The 22444-nt window shown below is 45.3% G+C and overlaps 1 protein-coding gene across 6 annotated transcripts in view; it reads right to left on the bottom strand.

The window, feature by feature from the left end:
- Nucleotides 1-7704: 7704 nt before the first annotated feature.
- Nucleotides 7705-22444, bottom strand: part of GCM1 (GCM transcription factor 1) — a 49209-nt gene continuing 34469 nt past the window's right edge. For all 6 annotated transcript variants that reach the window (XM_089333149.1, XM_089333150.1, XM_089333148.1 and 3 more), the window contains 4 exons: nucleotides 12739-12991; nucleotides 11981-12093; nucleotides 10776-10904; nucleotides 7705-9327 (listed from right to left, as the gene is read on the bottom strand). In XM_089333149.1, coding sequence (XP_089189275.1) covers nucleotides 8587-9327; nucleotides 10776-10904; nucleotides 11981-12093; nucleotides 12739-12991 — 1236 coding nt within the window. In that variant the 3' untranslated portion in view covers nucleotides 7705-8586. The remainder of the gene's footprint in view (nucleotides 9328-10775; nucleotides 10905-11980; nucleotides 12094-12738; nucleotides 12992-22444) is intronic.

Raw genomic sequence — 22444 nt, 5'->3', positions numbered from 1 at the left:
TGAGTAGCACCCACCAGGAGCAGGTGATGGGGGTAGCCACACGCCGATTGATGCTCCACACCCTGGCAGAGTCAGAGAATGAGCCAGACTAGCATCCCTGTGCTGTTGCTGAATACTCACATGCAGATGGCAGAGGTGTGGACAAGAGCCATGGTGGTGTCATAGCAGACTGGCAGAGGAGGCAGAGACTGGCAGACTAGCAGACAAGGCAGACCAGTCCCAACAGCAGCCAGAGAATGATGCCAGGAGCTGCAAACAGTGGCTCTGATTGTCTTCCCACCCACTCTAAGGGCTCCTTGGCAGTCGAACTGCCACATAACAGGTAGAGTGAACCCCAGGACAAAAGTGACCTGGCATCCAAGCAGCTGAGCCTGAGGCATCCCTGACTTGCACCTGTCACAGGGCTTAGGACTTTGGAAACATTCAGGGAGGGAATGCCACTCAGGACTGAACTTCCTGGGGGAACCCACAAGACTGAGAGCTCTTGAGAACTGAGGTCATCCTGATTCCTGGATGCCTTGGTGCTGTTGATCATAAAACAAGCCCTTGATTTAACAACAGATTTTAGCAAGATTTAAGAAGCAAACATTATTACATTAAATATATACATAAATAGAGAGATGCATCTCCCTATTTTAGAAATATTAGTATGTGGTAAAAATAAACTTTTTTCATAGACTTAAGGTGATTTTCATTTCCACATGGTGACATATATACTCCCAGGCCAAAGAAGTACTTGTTGTTAGGTTACATGAAGGTATCAGATAAATTAGAAAACAGATATGCCTGCTTTCAGAATAGGGGCTATTAATTGGGGAAGCATTGTTTTGATCTGAGCCTCATTGCAGACATTACACTTTCAGTAAGCCACTTACCTCATTGAGCCAGAATTATTCTGATTTAAGAATATTAGGAACCATGGAATGGGCATTTCGTATAGAAGTTCGGATGCTGATATTCAGTGTTAGAGTGTGCCTGTTTGAATACTGGCTCCACTTCTGATTCTAGCTTCCTGTTAATGCACACCCTGGGAGGCAGTAGGTGATGGTGCAATTGGATCCCTTTTGTACATGTAAGAGACATAGATTGTATTACTGGCTCCAGGTTGCAGCCTGGCCCGGGCCCAGCTGCTTCGGGAATGAATCAATGGATGGGTACTCCTCTCTCTCTCTCCACACACACACACACACACACACACACACACACACAAACAGCATCTAGTTTCCTATGTAGCCTTCCAGTTTCTTTATGCATAATCAAACCAATAAGAACCTAATGCAAAGTTTCATTTTTTTTACACACAACATAAGTAGCATACAATAGATGTAAATTTTCACACTCAATTCTCTTCAGAATGAAAGTTTTAGAGTTCTTTCTGTAAGGATATTTAGAGAATTCCATCATTCCATCATTCTTTTCCACTGCTGCATACTATTCCATTTGATGATTATACTGTGATTTACTGAGCCAGTCCCTGTTGATGGATGTTTGGTTAATTTTGGACTATTTACTACCCAGAGAATATCACCATGGATAAACTTGTTATCTCCCCATTTCACACTTGTGCCAGTATACCTGTAGAATAAATCTCAAAAGTGAAATGGTTAAAGGGTAAGCCATTGTGGGGAGCAACCCGGACTGGACTGAGTTACTGGAATTAAGACTTATTCTATGCATCTGCTCTCCCACAATATGGCGCTGGGAGAGGAGAAAACAGCTTCTACGCAGCTGCCTCTTGCCAACTTGAGTGATGACCTCCAGGAGCTGATCCTGCTCCTGATTGGAGGAGAGCAGCGTACTCGGCGTGTGGGCAGCCGAGTTGGGATTGGTGGAAGAGGACTATAAAGGAGGAGAGAGACAACATGCACCAGGAACATCTAAGAGGAACATCTAAGGGGAACATCTATCTGAAGGAACACCTGAGCAGCCCCCGAGAGAGCCGGCCGGCGGTGTGCCGCTCCCCCGCGGAAGTGGGGAAAGTGGCCAGGGGGAACCGCCCTTCCACAGAGGTGGAAGGGTCAGTAGCCAACCCAGGAAGAACCAGCAGCAAACCCGGGGAGGGCCGAGCAGACAAAAGAACAGCGCAGGGTCCTGTGTCGTTCCTCCATGAAGAGGGGGAGCGACAGCCATTAGTAATTTTGGTAGACGTTACCAAATTTCCCTTCTTGTCAACGTGTGTCAGAGTGCCTGTGGTTGAAGTTTGGGGTCATTGCTAACCTGGTAGGTGGAAAGAGAATGTTGGTATAGTTTTACCTTGCATTTCTGTGATTACAAATAAGGTTGAACATCCTGGAAATTTTTTGAAAGGGATACCGAAGTAGCATATAGAATGAATCAAAGATAAGCTTGTGTGATTCACAAACTTACTCAGCCAGGCTGAACAATTACCTGTAGTAGCAGACATCCTGTAGTTTACCCTTGCAGCACAGTTTGCCTTGATAAGTTTTGCTAAAATTGAAAAGGTAGGCATATGCAGACCCCACCACCACCAGCTAACAGCAGTAGGTCAAAACCTGGATTGCAGGTGCAGACTCTAAATTGCTAGTCTATACTGCCTCCTCAGTCCTTGTCAGTTATTTAATACCTTGTTCTCCTTGTTTGTGAGATGAGGACAAAAACACTTTCTGTTTTCAGGACTAAATGAGGTAATGATTAGAAAGCATTTGGCGCAATGACTGGCACACTCTACACTCTCAGGGAAAGGCACCAAAGTATTCCATCTCCTCTCCCAGCCATCCTGGAAAGCCTTCTGCCTCTCAGAACATGTTTCAACAGCTCGTGGATGTCAGCTCCTCTGGCACCCTGACAGCCAGAGCAAGGGCCAATGGGTCGACAGGACAGTCCTTAGAAGGTTTGTTAAGGGCACGTGAACAGCCCCAACTGCCAGGACACTGGACATGAGCTGTTTACTCTCCTCCGAGGAAAGGACCTGATTCTGTTCTGTTGTACTCAGGAGGAGAAAACTGTTGGGGTGCAGTTGCACAAAAGGAGTGTGAAGGAACAAGGACCGCTGGGCCTCTGCATCAGAAGAACTCCGTGTGTCTAGGACACCACCCGATTAATTTATTGTATTTTCCACCACAAGCAACACAGCTTCTCTATGACAGATCAAAAAAACCCCAAGACATAGCTGGGGATGCTTAGATCTTCAAAATAGTTTTTTCTCAGCAGGTGAAAGACAGCTTGGAAACCAGCTTCCTGGGTGTGTGCCTTCCCTGCTGGTGGAAGGCAAAACAACTGTAGAGTGGCCTCCATGTAACTGTGGAGTGAGCAACAAACCTGCTCAAAGACTCCAGGACTTGGGCTTCTGCTCTTCTCACTGTGCTGTTGTCGCCAGGGAGAGATTCTGGGCAGAAGCCAAAGGCTCTTCTTTCTGTTTCGAACACCGGAATGAAAGTTTGGAAGCCAGTTCTAGTTTTAAAATTCATACCATCATTTTTTGAAGTTCATTTTAACAAGCCATTGTTCTCATTCATTTATTTATTTATTTGAAAGACAGACAGGAGCTCCCATCAGCTGGCTTACCCCCCGCCCATAAATGCCCACAATGTCCAGGGATGGGTCAGGCTGAAGCCCCAGGCCAGGAACTCAATCTAGGTATTTGAACTATCATCTGCTGTCTTCCAAGGAGTGAATTAGCAGGAAACTGGAATCAGGAGTGCATCCAGGACCCAAATCCAGGCACTCTAATGTGGGATGTAGGCATTCCAGGTGGCATCTTACCTTCTAAGCCAAATGTCCACCCACATCCCATCTTTCCTTCCATCAGTTACACCAGCTGTTTTTTATTCTCCACTCCATCTCTCCCAGATCTCCCCTTATCCCACTTTTGCAGTCTCTCTCTCTCACCTGTGCTGTGAGCTTGGAAGGACCCAGATAGTCACCAAGACAGAATCTTCACCTTCCAACCATGCCCCATGTCCATGTCCACTTTGGCTTTGACCCTTCCTGGTAAACTCTCTGACAGGGTCTGGTTGACCAAAGCAAGTGGTGGCTGGGAAGGTGTAGTCTGGGGTCAAAGTTGTTCACACCTTTACCAACAGCTCCCACTCTCCATCCAGCTCTATTGATCAAACCTTAGGTATGGCCTTATTTGCTTTCTGAGTTCAGTTGTCTCCATTTACCCATTTCTTGATTAAATCTTACCCTGCATGGACAGGAAAACACTCCCAGTAAATGGAGGGCCTAATCAGCACACTTGAAACTCAGCCACATCAGTGGTAGAAAAATACAGGCTAGAAGCACAGTGGTTACATAATCAATGCAAGTGTTACATATCATATGTAACCAAGAAAGGCTATTTTTTTTTTTTTGACAGGCAGAGTGGACAGTGAGAGAGAGAGACAGAGAGAAAGGTCTTCCTTTGCCGTTGGTTCACCCTCCAATGGCTGCCGCGGCCAGCGTACCGCGCTGATCCGAAGGCAGGAGCAAGGTGTTTCTCCTGGTCTCCCATGGGGTGCAGGGCCCAAGCACTTGGGCCATCCTCCACTGCACTCCCTGGCCACAGCAAAGAGCTGGCCTGGAAGAGGGACAACCGGGAAAGAATCCGGCACCCTGACCGGGACTAGAACCCGGTGTGCCGGCGCCGCTAGGTGGAGGATTAGCCTGTTGAGCCATGGCGCCGGCCGTAACCAAGAAAGGCTATTAAAAATGTGTGACAGGGCACATGTTTAGCCTACTGGTTGTAATGCTTTACTTCAGTACTGGGTTCTAGCTCCTGATCCCAGCTTCCTGCTAAGGCAGGCCCTGGGAGGAAGTGGTGTTTGTTCAAGTAATTGGGTTCCTGTCACCCACATGGGAGACTTAGATGTAGTTCCCAGCTCCAGGATGGCAGTAGACCCTTATTCTGGAAGAAAGAAAATGATGATGGGATGTCTGATGTCTCCAAGCCTGAGTGGATGAACCATCCGTGACCTCCCTCTTGTACTGCTGTAACAGGCAGAGCCAGACAATGGATTCGGAACATTTCTCTGCAGTCAGAGGGCCTGGGGTCTGATCCTGGCCCCACCCTTTACCGACTTGGACAAGTGACCCCCTTTTCCTTGTTTGCCTCATCTGTAAGAAGCACTTCACTCAAATGCTTCTAGAGAACTCAAAGCATAATATGCACACAAGGCCTTGGAGCCATCCCCAGCTCATGGTACTTGCACAATACACTGTGCGGTTATCACATTTGCTCCTGAGGTGCTGCAAGGTGGAAGTGAGGAGGGCACAGCACTGCTACCAACTCCTGGTCCCTCAGAGCTGCAGAAGCCTTGCAGGGGCCTAGGAAGGCAGCTCCTCCTGCCCCCATAGGCCCATGTGAATCACGCCTCAAAGTACGCTACAGAGGTAGCAAAAATACAAAGAACCAGACTATTGATCACCCTTGAATGGAGGAAGAGGCTGGTGAGGAGGAGTAGATGAGACTGAGGACAGTAAAAAGACTTTCTTTGCTCTTTTTTAAAAGATCTATTTATTTTATTTAAAAGGCAAAGTTAGAAAGATAGATCTTCCATCCGTTGGTTCATTCCCCAAATGGCTGCAACAGCCAGTGCTGGGCCAGGCCAAAGTCAGGAGATTCATCCAGGTCTCTCACGTGGGTGGCAGGGGCCTAAGCACTTGGGTATTTTCCATTGCCTTCCAAGGCCTTTAGCAGGGAGCTGGATCAGGAGTGGGGCAGCTAGGACAGGAACCAGAGCCCATATAGGATGCTGGCATCGCAGGCAGAAGCTTAACATACTGCACCACAACACTGGCTCCAGGAGACTTTCTCAGGTACAAGTGCTATTTCTTGGTCTGTAAGGTCCTTATATGGGCTTTGCAACTCTACTAAGCAAATACATTTGTTTTATGCATTTATACAAATTCAGAAGATTCAAGCCAATCTAAATGTTTATTGAGACCATTTAATTATAACAGTCATGTAATGGAAAGCATTAAAAATAAGGCAGCCATGGTCTTATATGCTTCCAAGGACCAAGTGTTCAACTTGGGTCCTAAAATGACAAAAACCATGTTAGAAATCAGCCTGGCATGGGGCCAGCATTGTGGCAAAGGAGGTAAAGCTGCTGCCTGCGATGTTGGCATCCCATATGGGTACTGGTTCACATCCTGGCTGCTCAACTTCTGATCCAGTTCTCTGCTGATGGCCTGGAAAAAGCAGCAGGAAATGACCCAAATGTTTGGGCCCCTGATACCCACGTGGAAGACCCAGAAGTTCCTGCTCCTTTGTGGCCCTTTAGGGAGTGAGCTAATGGATGGAAGCTTGCCTTCCCCACCTCTTTGTAACTTTCAAATAATTTTTTTAAAAAACTCAATCTGGTATGTCTTCTTATGTGTATATAAGAAATTGATATAACATGTTATATATTCACAAATTTTATACATTTTATATATATTATATGAGAGTGTATCAAAAAACTTATGGAAAATGGAATTAAATAACTTTATTGAGGCCAGTGCTGTGGCATAGTGGATAAGACTGGACCCTTGCCGGCGCCGCTGCTCACTAGGCTAATCCTCCACCTAGCGGCGCTGGCACACCGGGTTCTAGTCCCGGTCAGGGTGCCGGATTCTGTTCCGGTTGTCCCTCTTCCAGTCCAGCTCTCTGCTGTGGCCAGGGAGTGCAGTGGAGGATGGCCCAAGTACTTGGGCCCTGCACCCCATGGGAGACCAGGATAAGTACCTGGCTCCTGCCATCAGATCAACGCGGTGCGCCAGCCGCAGCACGCCGGCCGCGGTGGCCATTGGAGGGTGAACCAACGGCAAAGGAAGACCTTTCTCTCTGTCTCTCTCTCTCTGTCCACTCTGCCTGTCAAAAATAAAAAAAAATAAAAAAAGACTGGACCCTGTGGTACAAACATCCCATATGAACACAAGTTCAAGTCCCAGCTCTTCCACTTCCAATCCAGCTCCCTGCTAATATGTTTGGGAAAACAGCAGAAGATGGCCCAAGTCCTTGGGCACCTTCACCCAAGTGGGAGACCCAGATGAAGCTCCTGGATTCTGGCTTCAGCCTGATCCAGCTCCAGTCATTCAGCCATTTGGGGAGTGAACCAGCAGATGGTTCTCTCTCCCTCTCCTCTCAAACTCTGACTTTCAAATAAATAATTATTTTAAAATGATACATTTTAGTGCAAAAAATTTTGAAATCCATGCATAGTTTTTCCATAATACACATTTTCTATGAAGTTTTTGAAGGCCCCTTGACTATGCGAGAATGCATCTGATCTTTGAAAGACAAGAGGCTAGTTTGTGTTGCAGGGAGAACAGGAGCAGAACTTCAGTTTTACTTTTGAATTTTGCATTATGTACATTTGTTATCATTAAAGTAAAACAGAATTATATAGCAGTTAAGACTCTGCTTGGGATGCCCACATCTTGTATCAGTGTCTGGGTTTGCGTCTTGGCTTTACTTCCAATTCTATCTTCCTGCTAATGGGTACCCTAGGAGGCAGCAGGTAATGGCTTAAGTATTTGGGTCCCTGCAACCCATGTGGGAGGCCTAGATTAGAGTTCTGGGCTCCTGGCTTCAGCATGGCACAGCCCTGACTACTGAGGGCATTTGGGAATGAACCAGCAGATGGAAAATACTCTCTCTCCCCATCTCCTTCTCTCCTCCCTCCCCCTCTCCCTCTCTTCCTCTCTGCTTCTCTCCCTGTCTTTTCAAATAAATTAAAGAATAAATAACTTTGGCTTTTATTAAATAATACAACAGGAGACCATTTTTGAAAGTCTTTTTATTGTATGGCTCTTTCCAAAGTTCATGGCTAGACTCACCTTTAACATAAAGTACTTCAGCAAAGAAGAGGAAGTTGCATTCAAATACTGCTGGCCAACCATGGCTATGATAATTACACTAAGACTTCTATAAACATTTTCCCCTGTATTACAAACATGGCACTGAGTTTGGTGCCATTAAGAGTAAAGCTAAAGAGGACAAAACCCAAGCCCTTGTGGAAGAAGTCACTGGGGAAGGAGAAGGGAAGGAAAGACAGAGGAAGCCATTAGCCACCGCCAGAATTTCTCTATGTGTGACCATTTACTTTTTCTGCTCTTTATAACATGGGGTTAGGGCATCTTCCTGTATGGCAAGTCTTAGAAATCACCCAGGAAACACACCTTTTAAAAACTAACCCCAGGACTAGACAGAGTATGGAACAGCTCAGCGGCAGAATCTTCAGCTCTTCCACCCATCCAGTTTCTGTTCCTTCAGTATCAGTCCCTAAGAAGGCATAGGTAAGATCCTAGGTAGGTGCGCTTTCCATATCTCTGCTCTGATCGAGATGCATCTGTGACAAAGAAAACTCAAGGGATAACTGAGGTGCTGAGAGCCCCCCAACACTGGAGGGTGGGAGGTGGGGAGCAAAGCTCTTTCACCTACAGATTGGACACATTTCCAATGCCTGCTTAGGAAGGAAGTACTAGTGTGGAAGAGGAGTCAAAAAGATGACTTGTGTGAGGAGAGAAGTCTTGACCATTACTTGTCATGATTTCCATTGAAATCAATGAGAACATCTTTGAAATTTTTTCCCTGAGGAGATTCTTCCAGCCATTTTCCCAAAGCACATGTGAGCGTGTGTATATGTGTGCAGGGTAATTCAGTCATCTTAAAGGACAGAGGTTTAGAAACATTTCACTGTTGCAGTGCTCCAAATCCATGCACATCATTTCTTCCTCAAACTCCCACTTGTTGCTCTTGCCTGGCAGTGAATATTGCTGGTGAGGATGAGAGGTATAGGTGAGGAGAAAGGGGTCTTCCTGGGGTGCATGGTACATGAAGGAAGGGACATAGCTGTTCAAATCCACGGGTGCTTTCTCTTCATAAACCTCTCCTCCTGGATTTGGCCATAAGGAGTGGCAGCCAGTTTTGGCTGCAGGTGGTTCCAACGGAATCTGCTGGGAAATGGGTTCGGAAGAGTTCTGGGAAGGAAAGAAGTCACAAGGCCAGCTGGTCAGAGGAAAAGGGTAATTGGGGCAATAATTGTCATTAAGAGGATTTCTCCCCAAAGCAGCATTTTTGCTCCATGGTTGCAGATCGTCATAATCCGGGTAGGCTCCAGAGGCAGAAGGCTGAAGCAGGTCTCCACTATTGTACAGCCTATTAGAGGAAAATCTGCGCTTTTCATAGAGCTTGGGGGGGTCCAGCATGGAAGCCTGGTCTGCCAGACTGGTGGTTTCCCCCGGACCATAGCTCTTGGAGAATGATAAGCAATCACTGAAGGCTGTGTGCTGGGGAGGGTTAGCTATTAAATGTCCACTGTAACTACCAGGCAACTGGACACCCTCTTGGAAAGACCAAGTTAAAGGGAAACTTCCTTGACTTTGTGTTTCACCTGGAAAAGGCTGGAAAAGAAAACGAAAAGCTCACGTTAATAAGTTAAGCACACACACACACAGCTACCATAGGCAGCCTGAGTTACTCTGTACTAGTAAGTGCTTGTCGGATGTTCCTCATTCCTTACATCCTTGAAGCACAGACACTCACAGCAGCTTTACCACAACCACCCAAGACAGACAGAAGCCAAGGCTGCCCCATCTCCAGATGGAAGCTGGCTGACCAGCCCCAGCCAGGAGACAGCAGTGTGGGGAGATGGTTCTACTCCAACACAGATCTGATATCCTAATGGCCTGCCTGAAAAATTTGCAAAGAGCTACTGAAGAAAAATCAAACCATAGCTTCAGATTTATATTTTACTCAGTACAACTATCTTTCTCATCATTTCTCCACTTTGTTGTCTTTTTTTTTTTTTTTTTTTTTTTTGAGTGCTGGTTGGAGTCTGGGAGGGTTTTTTTTTTTTTTTTTCCCTCCCAAGACATTTTTCCTTGAATTCATGGGAATTTTGTTGGGTCATAACTAAGATGTATGGAACACAATATGGCAAATTTGTCTTAAAAGTAGAGGAAGCACAATGCTTCCCAGGTAATCATAGGAAAAGAAACTGATTGAGAATTAAGATATACTCTTGTTTATGGAAAAGTCAGGTAAGGAGAGGGTAGTTTTAGGGGGTGGAAAGAAAGGGCTGTGACCAGGTAGATGGAGTGGGAGGAAACACCTTCCACATGGGGTTCTGTGGCTGGGAGAAGTGGTGAGAAACAAGCCACTTGGATCTGGAGATCCCCATTCCCTACAGCAGACTCCAATGACAATGTTTCAGGGACATTTAGAGCCACCAAGGATGGACCAGCTCCATCTCTGCTTTCTGAAAAGAAATGTAGAGTTTTGAACAGCAGGAAATGCATGGGAAATAGCTATCACACTTGGGCAAACAACAACCTACAATATGATGTCCCTACAGTAGTGGGCTCCACATGACACTTGCTCTACAAGGAGCACCCCCTCACCACCACCTTGGATGTCCATCATTTTCAGAGACTGTTTGTCCCATTTTGGTAGAGTACGTGAAGGAAATAATCTGTGCTCAAGGCAGGAGTATGGAAATCGGGTGGGGGGTGCATGAGATTAATATTTAGTGGAGATCATTTCAGTTCATTTCCGTGCCTATTAGAACCAAAATATAGAGTGCCAAATATAGGCTAAGTACTAATTCAAGTTTCTCCTTTAAATTGTAGTGGGGAAGACAGGTCTATAATTACATAGAATCTGTGACTGAGAGCATGCACAAGAAGACGGTAGGCATTAAGATTAAAACCTGAGATGCACTTTCTTTGGTGAATGTTTGTTTGCAGGGTAGCCCAGTAGTAATGGGAATAGATGAGTGACTTTCCTTTGTTAGTAAAGAACCAGGGACAATGACTGGGGCTTGAAGTTACACATGTTAGAGGGAGGTTACCCTTGTGTCTGGGCTCCTCTTCAGCTTTAGGGAGATGGAGGAAGGTGCAGTGTGCACTTTCTTCATTGCTCTTCTTGCTTCGGCTTCCAGCTTGGTTTCTGGTTTTGGATGATCATGTTCCCCCTTTGACTTAGAGGAGGTGAGGAAACAAAAAGGAAACAAACTAAGCCACTAGATTATACTTGGTGTGTAAGTCTTGACTCTATATCCAGCCACTTGACTGAGTGGCTATAGCTGCCTATTGGAATGAGCTTGGGTGAACCTCCCAGTATGCCCCAGGCTGCCATGCTCCTCCCTGCACACATACCCATGCTTACCATGCTGCTGCTTCCTGTGGTGCCTCTCATCTACCCCACTAAGCCATACAGACAGTGACAACAGCACTGAATGTTTCCTTCCCTATGTACAGGGCTCTTCTAGACATACAATGTACTTAATCTTGTATAATCTTCAGTATAACCACTGAGCTACATCCTATTACTATCATGGTCAGCTTACAGAATTTGAAACTGAGACAGAGAGATTCTACCACCCAGGTAACCTTCCCTTGTTAATGAGAGTCCTAGGATTCCCCTGGGATTCTCCTAGCTACTGCCAGTCAAGCTGAAAGCCAATTGCTAATCACTCAGTAGTTTTGTGAGCTGATTGTTAAAAACATTGGCAGCTTGAAGTCAGCCATGGTGGGAATAGTTACTCTCATAGAAATTGGCAAATGCTACAAATTGGCAGATTTGGGGAGCCCGTTTATCTACACCCCACTGACTCAAACCCAGAGTCCATTCTTTTATTGTTTATGTACCAGTACAATCAGTGCTTCTTTCACATTCCAGAGAAGGCTGGGCTTTGGGGTGAGGGGAAGTAACTTGTTCAGGTTTACAGCACAAGTTAAAAGTCAGAGCTGGTTTTCAAACTCAGTTTTACAGAAGACTCCAAGCTCAGCGGCACACTTTGCATACTGGGGAGCATTGTGCTCACCTGGTGTGACTGCATCAGCCACTGGCTCTCCTCTGGTCCCCAGGCAGTCAGCCTGTCCCCTCCCAGGACACTTCAGCCCTTCAAACCTCCACTGAAATGTGCAGGGCAGACGTTTGCTCTCCCTTCACCTGTATATCTCTAGCTTCTAGGGATGCCCTCTATTGTGAGAACACTGCCAACATTTGTGATGCTAAAGCCAAACAGAAGAATAGAACTAACTCAAATCCAACCTGGAAAAAGATGAAGCGGCCATCATGCCTCCAGAAGTTGGTGACCGGGAATCCACCATGGCCTCGGCATGGAATGAGCTTGAGCGGTCCATCGCAGTTGGGACAGTGCTTCCCTATGAAGGAACAGAGCAAAGTTACCACCCCCACCGCGCTGGCCGCGGCGGCCATTGGAGGGTGAACCAATGGCAAAGGAAGACCTTTCTCTCTGTCTCTCTCTCACTGTCCACTCTGCCTGTCAAAAACAAAACAAAACAAAACAAAAACAAACAAACAAAAAACAAATAACAAATATCTCAGCACATGATGATGACATGAACCTAACTGGGTGGAATTGAGTCTAAACTCAAATCAATCCCACCGTTCCTGTTTCAGATCAGAAAGTTCTTATTGAGACCTCTTAAGGACCCATGTCCCAAGATGTCAGGTGACAAGTCTAATAAATTATTTTCTCCTAAACTGTGTAGGAATCACCAATGAACTAATGTTAGTCCCCCTAATAATACATTTTCCTTTCAACAGGGACCTCAAGTTAGTACTTTAACCCAAGGAAGTTTAATTGTGGGTATTCCCGCCATGGCAGATCGTTGGGGCAGGCCCTGGGGACAAGGGGACTGGCTTATTCCTCCTTAACATGCTCTATGTATTAGAGCAACCTTGGTCTCAACTACAAGGATTGGGTCCTTGGGGAGTGTGATGGGACATAGAGCCCATCTGAATGGGTGCCAGGTTCCCTGGCAGTGCCACCAGGCCCCACTTACGCTGCTGCTTCTGCCTGGCTTTGTCGCAAATCGCAGGTCTCAGGTAGATCTTGCGCCCCTCCTCTGTAGAGCAGTTGCGGCCACACACCACCACGCCCAGGCAGGACTTCTTGAGGATGCGGGAGTTGTGGTTGTTGGTGTTGCGCATGGCCCAGCTGCTCAGGTGCCTCTGTGCGTTCCTGTCTTCAGAGCTATAGACATGCTTCACATAGGAATCTGGCCACTCCTGGAACGAGTCAGTCTTTTGCACATTCTGATAGAGACACAAAGAACATTATTATAGTTGACGCTAGAAAATACAACTATCCACCACTGTGGGGTCAACAGACATTGGTCATCAAGAGCTGAGCAAGAAGGGTGACCAGGTGGTTGGGCTGCCATTTTGAACACTCTCATCCCACATCAGCATGCCTGGATTTAAGTCCAACTCTGGTCTTGATTCCAGCTTCCTTGGGAGGCAGCAGGTGATGGCTCAAGTATTTTGGGTCCCTGCCACCCATGGGAGAGACCCAGACTGAGTTCTTGGCTCCCAGCTTTGGCCTGACTCAGCCCCAGCGGTCGTGGGCATTTGGGAAGTGAATCAAGGAATGGGAGCTCTCTGTGTGTCTGTCTCTGCGCCTCTCAAAAAACAAAAACCAAGATGAGCAAAAGACACCCAAGTTTAATTCTGCTGCACACCAGTGGCAAAGTGGCCGCTGCATCTGTGAGCCTTTGATCACTGGATCCAAATGAGCCATGAGTTTGCCCCTCGGAGTTCTGACTGATGTTTCTCTTGTCCTTGGTGATAAAAGTAATGACTATTTTTCAGTAGGAATTTTTGAGGGTGAAGTAACATCATGTTCTTACACAATAACCTAGAAAGCAGTATGGCAGGATCATAAGATAATGTCTCGTTCCGCAGTCACCAGAGATAAGCGGTGGAAAAACTGGAGTACCTTGGTTCAGAAAAGTCTTGAAGCAGGGTCCTCCCCGGATGGAGATTCCCTTCCTTTGTCTCCACCCCCATGTTCTGAGTTTATTTTGACTGGTTTCCAAAGAGCTTCAGTGCTCTTGCCAAGACTGGCACTATTTCCTGGGCACGCACATCTGGCTAACCTCTCCTGCAGAAGGCAAGTCAGCAACAAGCAGAGTTGGTGTTCAAGGGACAGAGCTACAGTTCTGAAGACGAGAACGTTCTGGAGGCCAGCTGTATAACCCTGTGCATACATGACCATTACTTCTGCGTTCATTTAAAATAGTTAAGATAATTTTGTGTTGTGTTTTGACCACAATAATTATAAAAGATTGGTGGTAAGGACATTCAACCCTTATAGCATGTGTTGTACGTTTGCTTCATCTGCAAAGTAGGGATAATGAGATCTACCTAAAGCAAGAGCTGTTCTGGAGATTAAATATGATAATGTTGAAGAAATACTTAGCCGACAGCTCGCATGCTGTGAGCTGTAAATGGTAGTCACTGATGCTGTCGCGCCTATTCCTAGGTCCTACACTGGTGCAGAGAAGCTGTGACTGACAAATCTTGCCTGGTTCTTAGAATGAGACTCATCAAGTAGTCTCAGCAGCCAAATGGGCAGTGCCCAGTCCCAAGGCTTTCAGAGCTCAGCCAGCATAAGAAAAGTTTTTGTCAGGCAGGTACTAGCCAGCCCAGAAAGAGATTAGAGTGCTTTTCCTCTGCTTCCTTAGAAAGAAAGCACAGCACAGAGAAGATTTTTGAATGTAATTGCCAAAAAGAAATGATAAAAGTTTAAGGTGATAAAATGCACATTACCCTGATTTGATCATTATGTAATATTTACACTAAGTATCACATCATACCTCATAAATACACACAATTATATGTCAATTAAAACAAATAAAATATGACCAAAAAAAAGAAAGCACAAGCCGGCGCCGTGGCTCACTAGGCTAATCCTCCACCTAGCGGCGCCGGCACACCGGGTTCTAGTCCCGGTCGGGGCGCCAGATTCTGTCCCGGTTGCCCCTCTTCCAGGCCAGCTCTCTGCTGTGGCCAGGGAGTGCAGTGGAGGATGGCCCAGGTGCTTGGGCCCTGCACCCCATGGGAGACCAGGAAAAGCACCTGGCTCCTGGCTCCTGCCATCGGATCAGCGCGGTGCGCCGGCCGCGGCGGCCATTGGAGGGTGAACCAACGGCAAAGGAAGACCTTTCTCTCTGTCTCTCTCTCTCTCTCACTGTCCACTCTGCCTGTCAAAAAAAAAAAAAAAAAAAAAAAAGCACAGCATAGAATATGAGGAAAGAGGGCCCAGCATTGTGGTGGTGCAGCAGGTTAATCTGCTGCTTGTGATTCCAGCATCCCAGATGAGTGATGGTTCAAGTCCAGGATGCTCCACTTCCGATCCAGCTCCCTGATAATACACCTAGGAAAGCAGCAGAAGATGGCCCAAGAGCTTGGGCCCCTGAATCCACGTGGGAAACCTGATGAAATTCCAGGCTCCTGGCTTCAGCCTGGCCCAGTCCTGGCTGTTGCAGCCGTTTGGGGAGTGAACAAATGGATGGAAGATCTCTTTCTCTCTCCCCACCTCCCGCCCTCCCTCCCTCCTTCTCACTGTCTCTCCCTCTCCCTCTCTGTAACTCTGCCTTTCAAATAAAATAAAATAAAATAAAATAAAAATCTTCTTTAAAATGAACACAAGAAAACACAAGCAATTATAGAAGAAAGAGAACAAGCATCCTCCACAGGATGGATAGGTATTGATTATGAGTTACACTTCAGGTTTAGTCAGTGCCAAAGAACTTTGTAACATGAAACTCTGGACAGGGGACTTGGCCTCTGAAGCTTTGTTTTGCTCTTCTCTAAAACAGGGACATTGATAAAACCTGACTCACAAATGTACAGTGAAGAACAAGTGTATTGTAAGCTATAAATCCTTAACAACAATGTCTGTTAGTAGGGACTGCCAGAGGGACAGAAGTGGGAGGTTTTATGTCCACGTCAGGTGGACTATTGAACGGATCAGAGCTGGGGACCACCAGCTCCAGCCTGCGGGCCAACTGCAGCCCACGCTGGATTTTGTAAATAAGGTTTATTAGAATACAGCCATGTTCATTCTTTCAGTACAGTCCACAAATGCATTTATATCATTTATGGATTTATGACACATTTATGAGGACCAAATGGATTAACACACACAAAGCACACCTGCCTGGCACAGAGCTGTTTTTCTGCTAAATCAGAGGCCATCCTCAACGGGTCAATGTGGCTCTAGGAGCCTCCCAGCGAGGGCACTTCATGCTTTAACCCTTGCCAAGCTAAATGTGAGGCAGGAGACCAAAACAGAAGCTTACCCGGTGCACCTCTTCTTCCACAACCTTCCATCTCAGAGCAATGAGAGAGGTTGGCCCTGGTGAGCTGTACTGTGACAGCTGTGTCACAGGAACGGGATGTAGCCAAGAAGACAAGGGGAAGGGTGTAAATTGCAGGGCTGTGGCACCAGGAGGACAAGTCCGCTCTGGTCTATCAGGCAGCTTGCAGTAGATCGTGCTGAGGGAGGCACAGCCAGGCCGAGACGCTGATGCTTCCGTCTGCCACTGCCAGGGCCTTCCCTCGCCTCCCCGGTTCCCTGGTGATCCTGAGTTTGCCAAGGTTCAATGCCCCAGGTAAGACGTGCTCCCCAGGCAGCAGTCCCTCCCGCTTCTTCCCTCCACCCTCCATTCGTCTCTTCCTTCTTCTGACCGAAAGCCAGAACAAATGCTCTCTTCTTTTCTGTCACAGAAATGCCACAGAAAGCATCATAATTTATCTATTGAAATAGTAAATATGGAGGTTAAACATTAAAACTCTCCTTTAATAATTTGGATTATAAAAATCTACTGGTAGATTTGGCTTCTTATTCCAATACAAAGCACAGTTGTCAGGGTGGCTGAGATGAGGACTTGGAGATTTCCATGTTGTAAAGATAAGTGCACACTCCCCTTAGGCAACAGGGGCCATTAAAGCCCATGAGCCAGGAGGAGGGGAATATGTCTGTGAGTGTCTTAGGTATTCCAGCATTGCATGTGGAAGAAGAAATGGTCTCCGGTCTTTCAAGCTATTTTTTGGTTGGCAGCCTCTCTGCTGCCACCCCCATTTTCTTGTTCAAATCACAGTGCAGTAGTGACTTTGACAGTGTAGGGACCGAGAAAATCATGCAGAGTAAATGTGTTCACTTCTGGCCATTCTTCTGCCTATTAATGCCCAGTCTTTTCATCTAGACATGCAGGGGGATCTTTGACATCACAATGAACAGAAAACTCAGACCTCAACAATGCAAAAGAGCCTGTGTCAAATGGATGATAGCACTTTCCAAGCCTTTAAATATAAGGCATCAAAGAGGTAAAATTAAAAAGGGAGAATAATCATTTCTTTTTCTTTTCTTTCTTTCTTTCTTTTTTTTTTTTTTTTTTTTTTTTTTTTTTGACAGGCAGAGTTACACAGTGAGAGAAAAAGACAGAGAGAAAGGTCTTCCTTCCGTTGGTTCACCCCCAAAATGGCCGCTACGGCCGAAGCTATGCCGATCCAAAGCCAGGAACCAGGTGCTTCCTTCTGGTCTCCTATGCGGGTGCAGGGCCCAAGGACTTGGGCCATCCTCCATTGCCCTCCCAGGCCACAGCAGAGAGCTGGACTGGAAGAGGAGCAACCAGGACAGAACCAGCACCCCATCTGGGACTAGAACCCTGGGGTACTGGCGCCGCGGGCGGAGGATTAGCCTAGTGAGCCGCAGCGCCGGCAGAGAATAATCATTTCTTAATCTTGTTTAACAAATCCCTACAAAATATTTTCTTCTTTTTGAAACTTTTGTTTATTTTAATTTCTAACTCTTCATGAGTAACTCTGTTTTTCCTCTTGGTTAAGTAGTTTATAATTGAAAGGGAATATTCCTAAGGTTTCCAACGTGTAAATCTAAATATATTTTATAGTCTCATGGAGACAACCATTGGGAGTTTAATTAATATTTCTATGGCTTCTGTATATAATTTTTGCCAAGATATTTATCCTCCAATTCACTCAAAATCTTTTTTTTTTTTTTTAATTTTTGACAGGCAGAGTGGACAGTGAGAGAGACAGAGAGAAAGGTCTTTGCCATTGTTTCATACTCCAATGGCCACCCCGGCCAGTGCGCTGTGCTGATCCAAAGGCAGGAGCCAGGTACTTCTCCTGGTCTCCCAGGGGGTGCAGGGCCCAAGCACTTGGGCCATCTTCCACTGCACTCCGGGCCATAGCAGAGGGCTAGCCTGGAAGAGGAGCAACCAGGACAGAATCCGGTGCCCCGACCGGGACTAGAACCTGGTGTGCCAGCGCTGCAAGGCGGAGGATTAGCCTAGTGAGCCGCGGCGCCAGCCACACTCAAAATCTTTAAAAGTCTACACAATCACAGGTACCTTTTATATCATCTTTATTCTAATTTACTTAACCACTTGAAGTTTTAATAAATTATCAAAAAGAATTAGCTGTACACTATTAAACTAATGACAAAATTTGTAGAATAATGTGTCAATGTCTATATTATTGTTATTAAATAGATTTTCATAAAGAATGCCATGTAATCACATAGAAAGCAAACATCTAAATAGTTTTTAAAGTTATGGGAGTAGCTTATTAATTCCTTATAAGTGTTCCTAAATACAATGAGAGAAACAGATATATCTCTAAGCAAATTACATAGAAAATTAAATGTCACTTCTCAGAAAGAAGAAAAATCAAACAGTACTTTGATTCATACTCTTACACACTTTTCAGGAACTTACCTCTTCTGGACCAACTGGAAATCAAATTTTAGGTGTCATCAAGGAGAGAAATTCAATCCTCTCAAAAACCTTGTTACGTGTGTGTCAGCTCAAGAATCCCTCCCTGGTCTAATCCTGCAATTTCCTAGCAGAGTTAAAGGATCAGGACATGGGACAAAGTTCCTCATTTGCTCTGAAAACACAAAGCTAGATCAAGTTGTGCCAGCTCTCAAGCTCCTTGTCACCTGCCTCTTACTCTTCTCCTTTTCCTTTCCTATTCCATTCAGCTAAGCAAGGCACCTGCTGCTGGGCACCCAGAAGAAAATCTCTGGGGCCAGTGTTGTGGCTAATGGGTTAAGCCACTGCCTGCAATGCTGGCATCCCATATGGGTGCCAGTTTGAGTCCCAGCTGCTCCACTTCCAATATAGCTCCTTACTAATATACCTGGGAAAGCGGCAGAAGATGGTACAAATGACTGGGCCCCTGCACCCACATGGAAGACCTGGATGAAGCTCTTGGCTTTGGCTTGGCCCAGCTTTGGCTGTTGCGGTCATTTGGGGAGTAAACCAGTGGGTGGAAAATTCTCTGTCTCTCTGTCTCTCTCTCTCTAACACTGCCTTTCAAATAAAGAAATCTTAAAAAAAAAAAAAAAAAGAAAAGAAAAAGAAAATCGCTGCCTCTCCAGACACAGTGATACTTCCATCCCCATTTCACACAGCACAAAGTGACAGAAGAATTCTTCCCTAACAGTGGGGGCCTCAGTGATCATAGGAGCCCACAAAGATAGAGCTGTCCTAGGGAAGTTCAAATGACCTTGAGGCCAGGGATAACACTGGGCAAACAGGGGGCAGTCATGGGTGTCCCTGTCAGGCCAGTGACAACATGACCTGATTGTGCAGTTCAATAATAATTGACAAGAAATCCAGAAGCTGGTTTACCCGTTAGCTCAGTGGCACCAAGACACATCTGATTATTGCAATTGGCCCATTCCAATCACAGTCAACCAAACGTAATCACAGAAGGAGCTCAATTTATTAGGATTGCTCACAGTTTTGGATTCATCCTCCACAAAGGCAAAGGGAATTTTGCTAAAATCATAGTCCAAGTATGAATTAAGTGGAGCCATTGTCCCTTGGTGGCTCCACTATTCTATTTCAGAGAATGTTTTCTGCATAAAAACGTGCACTTAGACCTTGGAATCTCATGTGTTAATGGCCTGGTGTGGCTTTGGCCATGGGTTTAATGTGAAAACTGCTCTGTGTTTAAGACAAAAGGATTGAGGGTGTTTGTCCGCTGTGCTGCCACTAGAACAACTAGTGCTTTACTTGGGGAAACTGGCAGGTGTTAGGAATGGGGTGAGTGCTCTCCTTTCTTTGGTGAATTGGGTACTATTTAAGAGAAAAAGAAACTGAATTTCAACCCGAAAAAAAGAATCTTAGAAGGCACTTTCTGCAGTGTTACAATCAGTGTTGATGTGAGTATGACACTCTCCCGCAGCACGTCATCCACATTTTTCATGAAGATTAAACCAATACCATTCATTGACTACTTGGACCAAGCAAAATCTAAGTGATTATAGTTGAACTTTCCAAATGCAACTTGGAAATTTTAATGTAAGGGGACTAGAAAGGAAAAGCACAATGAGTATAGAACATTGGCCTGGAATAAAGACTGTTATCAATGATGGCTGTAAGCCAATGCCTGCATTTCTACAATGGCTCCCTAGAGGTTGCATTTAGATGAAATGGAATCAAAACAAAGGAGTGGCCAGAGAGAAGTGAAATGAAGATTTACTAAGACATTTATAGCTAAAAAAAGTGATGGGGAGGGGACAGGTACATGAAACAAATACAGGGGAGGAAGGATTCACTGAGGACAGGCAGAGTTGGAAGAATCCGGGCCTTTTTAGCCCCTAGGATTTGATCATGCTTTCTAGCCCAACAAGTCTAATGGCTTCTCACTACCTGTAAAATAAATGAGGCCTCTTAGGATATCCTTCTTTCAAGCATCTTTCCAGCCAAGAGCTCCCCAGATCTCCCTGCTGAACACCTGTGCATAGCTCCTTCAAGTGCAGATGTCTGAGAGCCTTCCCACTGTGGCCCCTACCCTTAGCCTTGATCATCAAAGCCGTTGACTAGATGCTCTACCTCACTCTCTGTGCCAGTCATACTGAATTGCATACTCCTTTCCCAAGCTCCTCCAGCATTTTTCTACATGCACTGATTCTGTTTGAGCATCGGTCCTGCTCTAGTGGCCCAGAAGCTCACAAGCCCTTCCATGGAGATTAACACAGCTTAATGGCTCTGACATCCCTGAGCCCTGATGCCTGGCATAGCCCAGCCACTTGAAAATATTTGATGTCCTAATGAGGACATCACTGTTCACTGTTGTCAAAAATTTATAAATCTTGATATAGCTAAAGTATTTAAAGGGATGTGGAGTTTCTAGGACCAGAAGTGTTACACTTGGATAAATGACTACCCAAATTACCAAATTAGCATTTACAAATTGAAACTTGAAACGTGTGAGAGGATGAACAGAAAAGGAATATGCCCATGTGATACAGAATTTTTCCAGAAAGAATACAAAATTATGAAAAATATATGAATTATTTATACAGAAAGTAGATAGGACAAAGTGAAATTGGGGAAAATTTATTGTAATAACAAGGCACTGCATTTGGTCTTTTAAACCATTTTTTAAAAATATACTCAAACTGCTAGTCCAAGGAATATTATTTGAGGGGGCCCCATGGAAACAGAGTTCCATGGTCCAAAGCAAGTTAAGGTGACATCACCTAACATAGTCTCCTCTTGCGAGAGCCACCCACACACAAGGTGGTGAAGAAGGCTCCAGGTCTGCAGTAAAGAAATAGGTCTAACTTGACTGGACCTCATGTTGCCCTTTTTCTTTCTTCACAACACCCACTAAAGTTCTCTGTAACTTATACTCTATAGGATACTTTTTGGGAAACACTGATCTAAACAGCTTAGAGACTAAGGCAAGATATGAAAAGAAGTACTACTTTCGTATCACAGAAGGGGTCACTAAGGCTTAAGAACATCAATTTGGGGGCCAGCATGTGGCACAGTGGGTTAAAGCCATGGCCTGCAGCATCAGCATCCCACAGGGTCACCGGTTCAAGTTCTGGCTGCTCTACTTCTGATCCATCTCCCTGTCAATGTTCCTGGGAAAGCAGTAGAGAAAGGTCTAAGTGCTTGTACCCCTGTACCCACATGGGAGACCTAGTAGAAGCTCCTGGCTCCTGGCTTTGGCCTGGCCCAGTCCTGGCCATTGTGACCATGTGGGGAGTGAACCAGTGGATGGAAGATCTTTTTGTCTCTCCCTCTCTAACTCTGTCTTTTCACATAAATAAATAAATCTTAAAAAAAAAAGAACATCAATTTGTGTAGTGTCACACAGATAATAAGCAAAGGGGTCATTCATTAATGAAATCCCTATTTGTCAATTGATATTTGGCCCTTACCAGACACTGTGCTTGGCAAGAAGTTGACAATTCTAGACTCTTTAACTATTAGAACAAGTAGGCATGTAAGGGAACACTTGGTGTAACATCTTCATTTTCAGAAGAGGAAAGGGGTCTCAGAAAAAGTAAATGGATCCCCTACTACAACTACCACCAAGCTCTACAAATACAAAGAGACAGAGTTAGAATTCCAATCCAAGGCTTTTGTTGAAGGTTGTGGGCTTTTCATAGTATAACTTTGCTACCAGATATGTTTGCAAAACATAAAAATCTAATATGCTTGGAAATCTTTCCAAGACCTTTTATTTTTCATCCCAACTCACTTTTGATACAATTCTAGAGCTAGCATAAACCCAGATGAGGATGGTGCAGTCTCTGCTCAGAATATGTACATGTTAATAATTTTCCTCATATATGTAACAAGTTGAAGAACATTTAGCTATTTCCATGAGCAATCTCAGTACTTTATCTATGAACTAGAAGCAACACATGCCCCA

The sequence above is a fragment of the Oryctolagus cuniculus genome, chromosome 5 (assembly GCF_051225735.1).
Source record: "Oryctolagus cuniculus isolate XC-2025 breed Fujian yellow rabbit chromosome 5, ASM5122573v1, whole genome shotgun sequence".
Classification (NCBI taxonomy): domain Eukaryota; kingdom Metazoa; phylum Chordata; class Mammalia; order Lagomorpha; family Leporidae; genus Oryctolagus; species Oryctolagus cuniculus.
The sequence above is the reverse complement of the archived record's forward strand: the minus strand, read 5'-3'. Positions and strand labels throughout refer to the sequence as shown.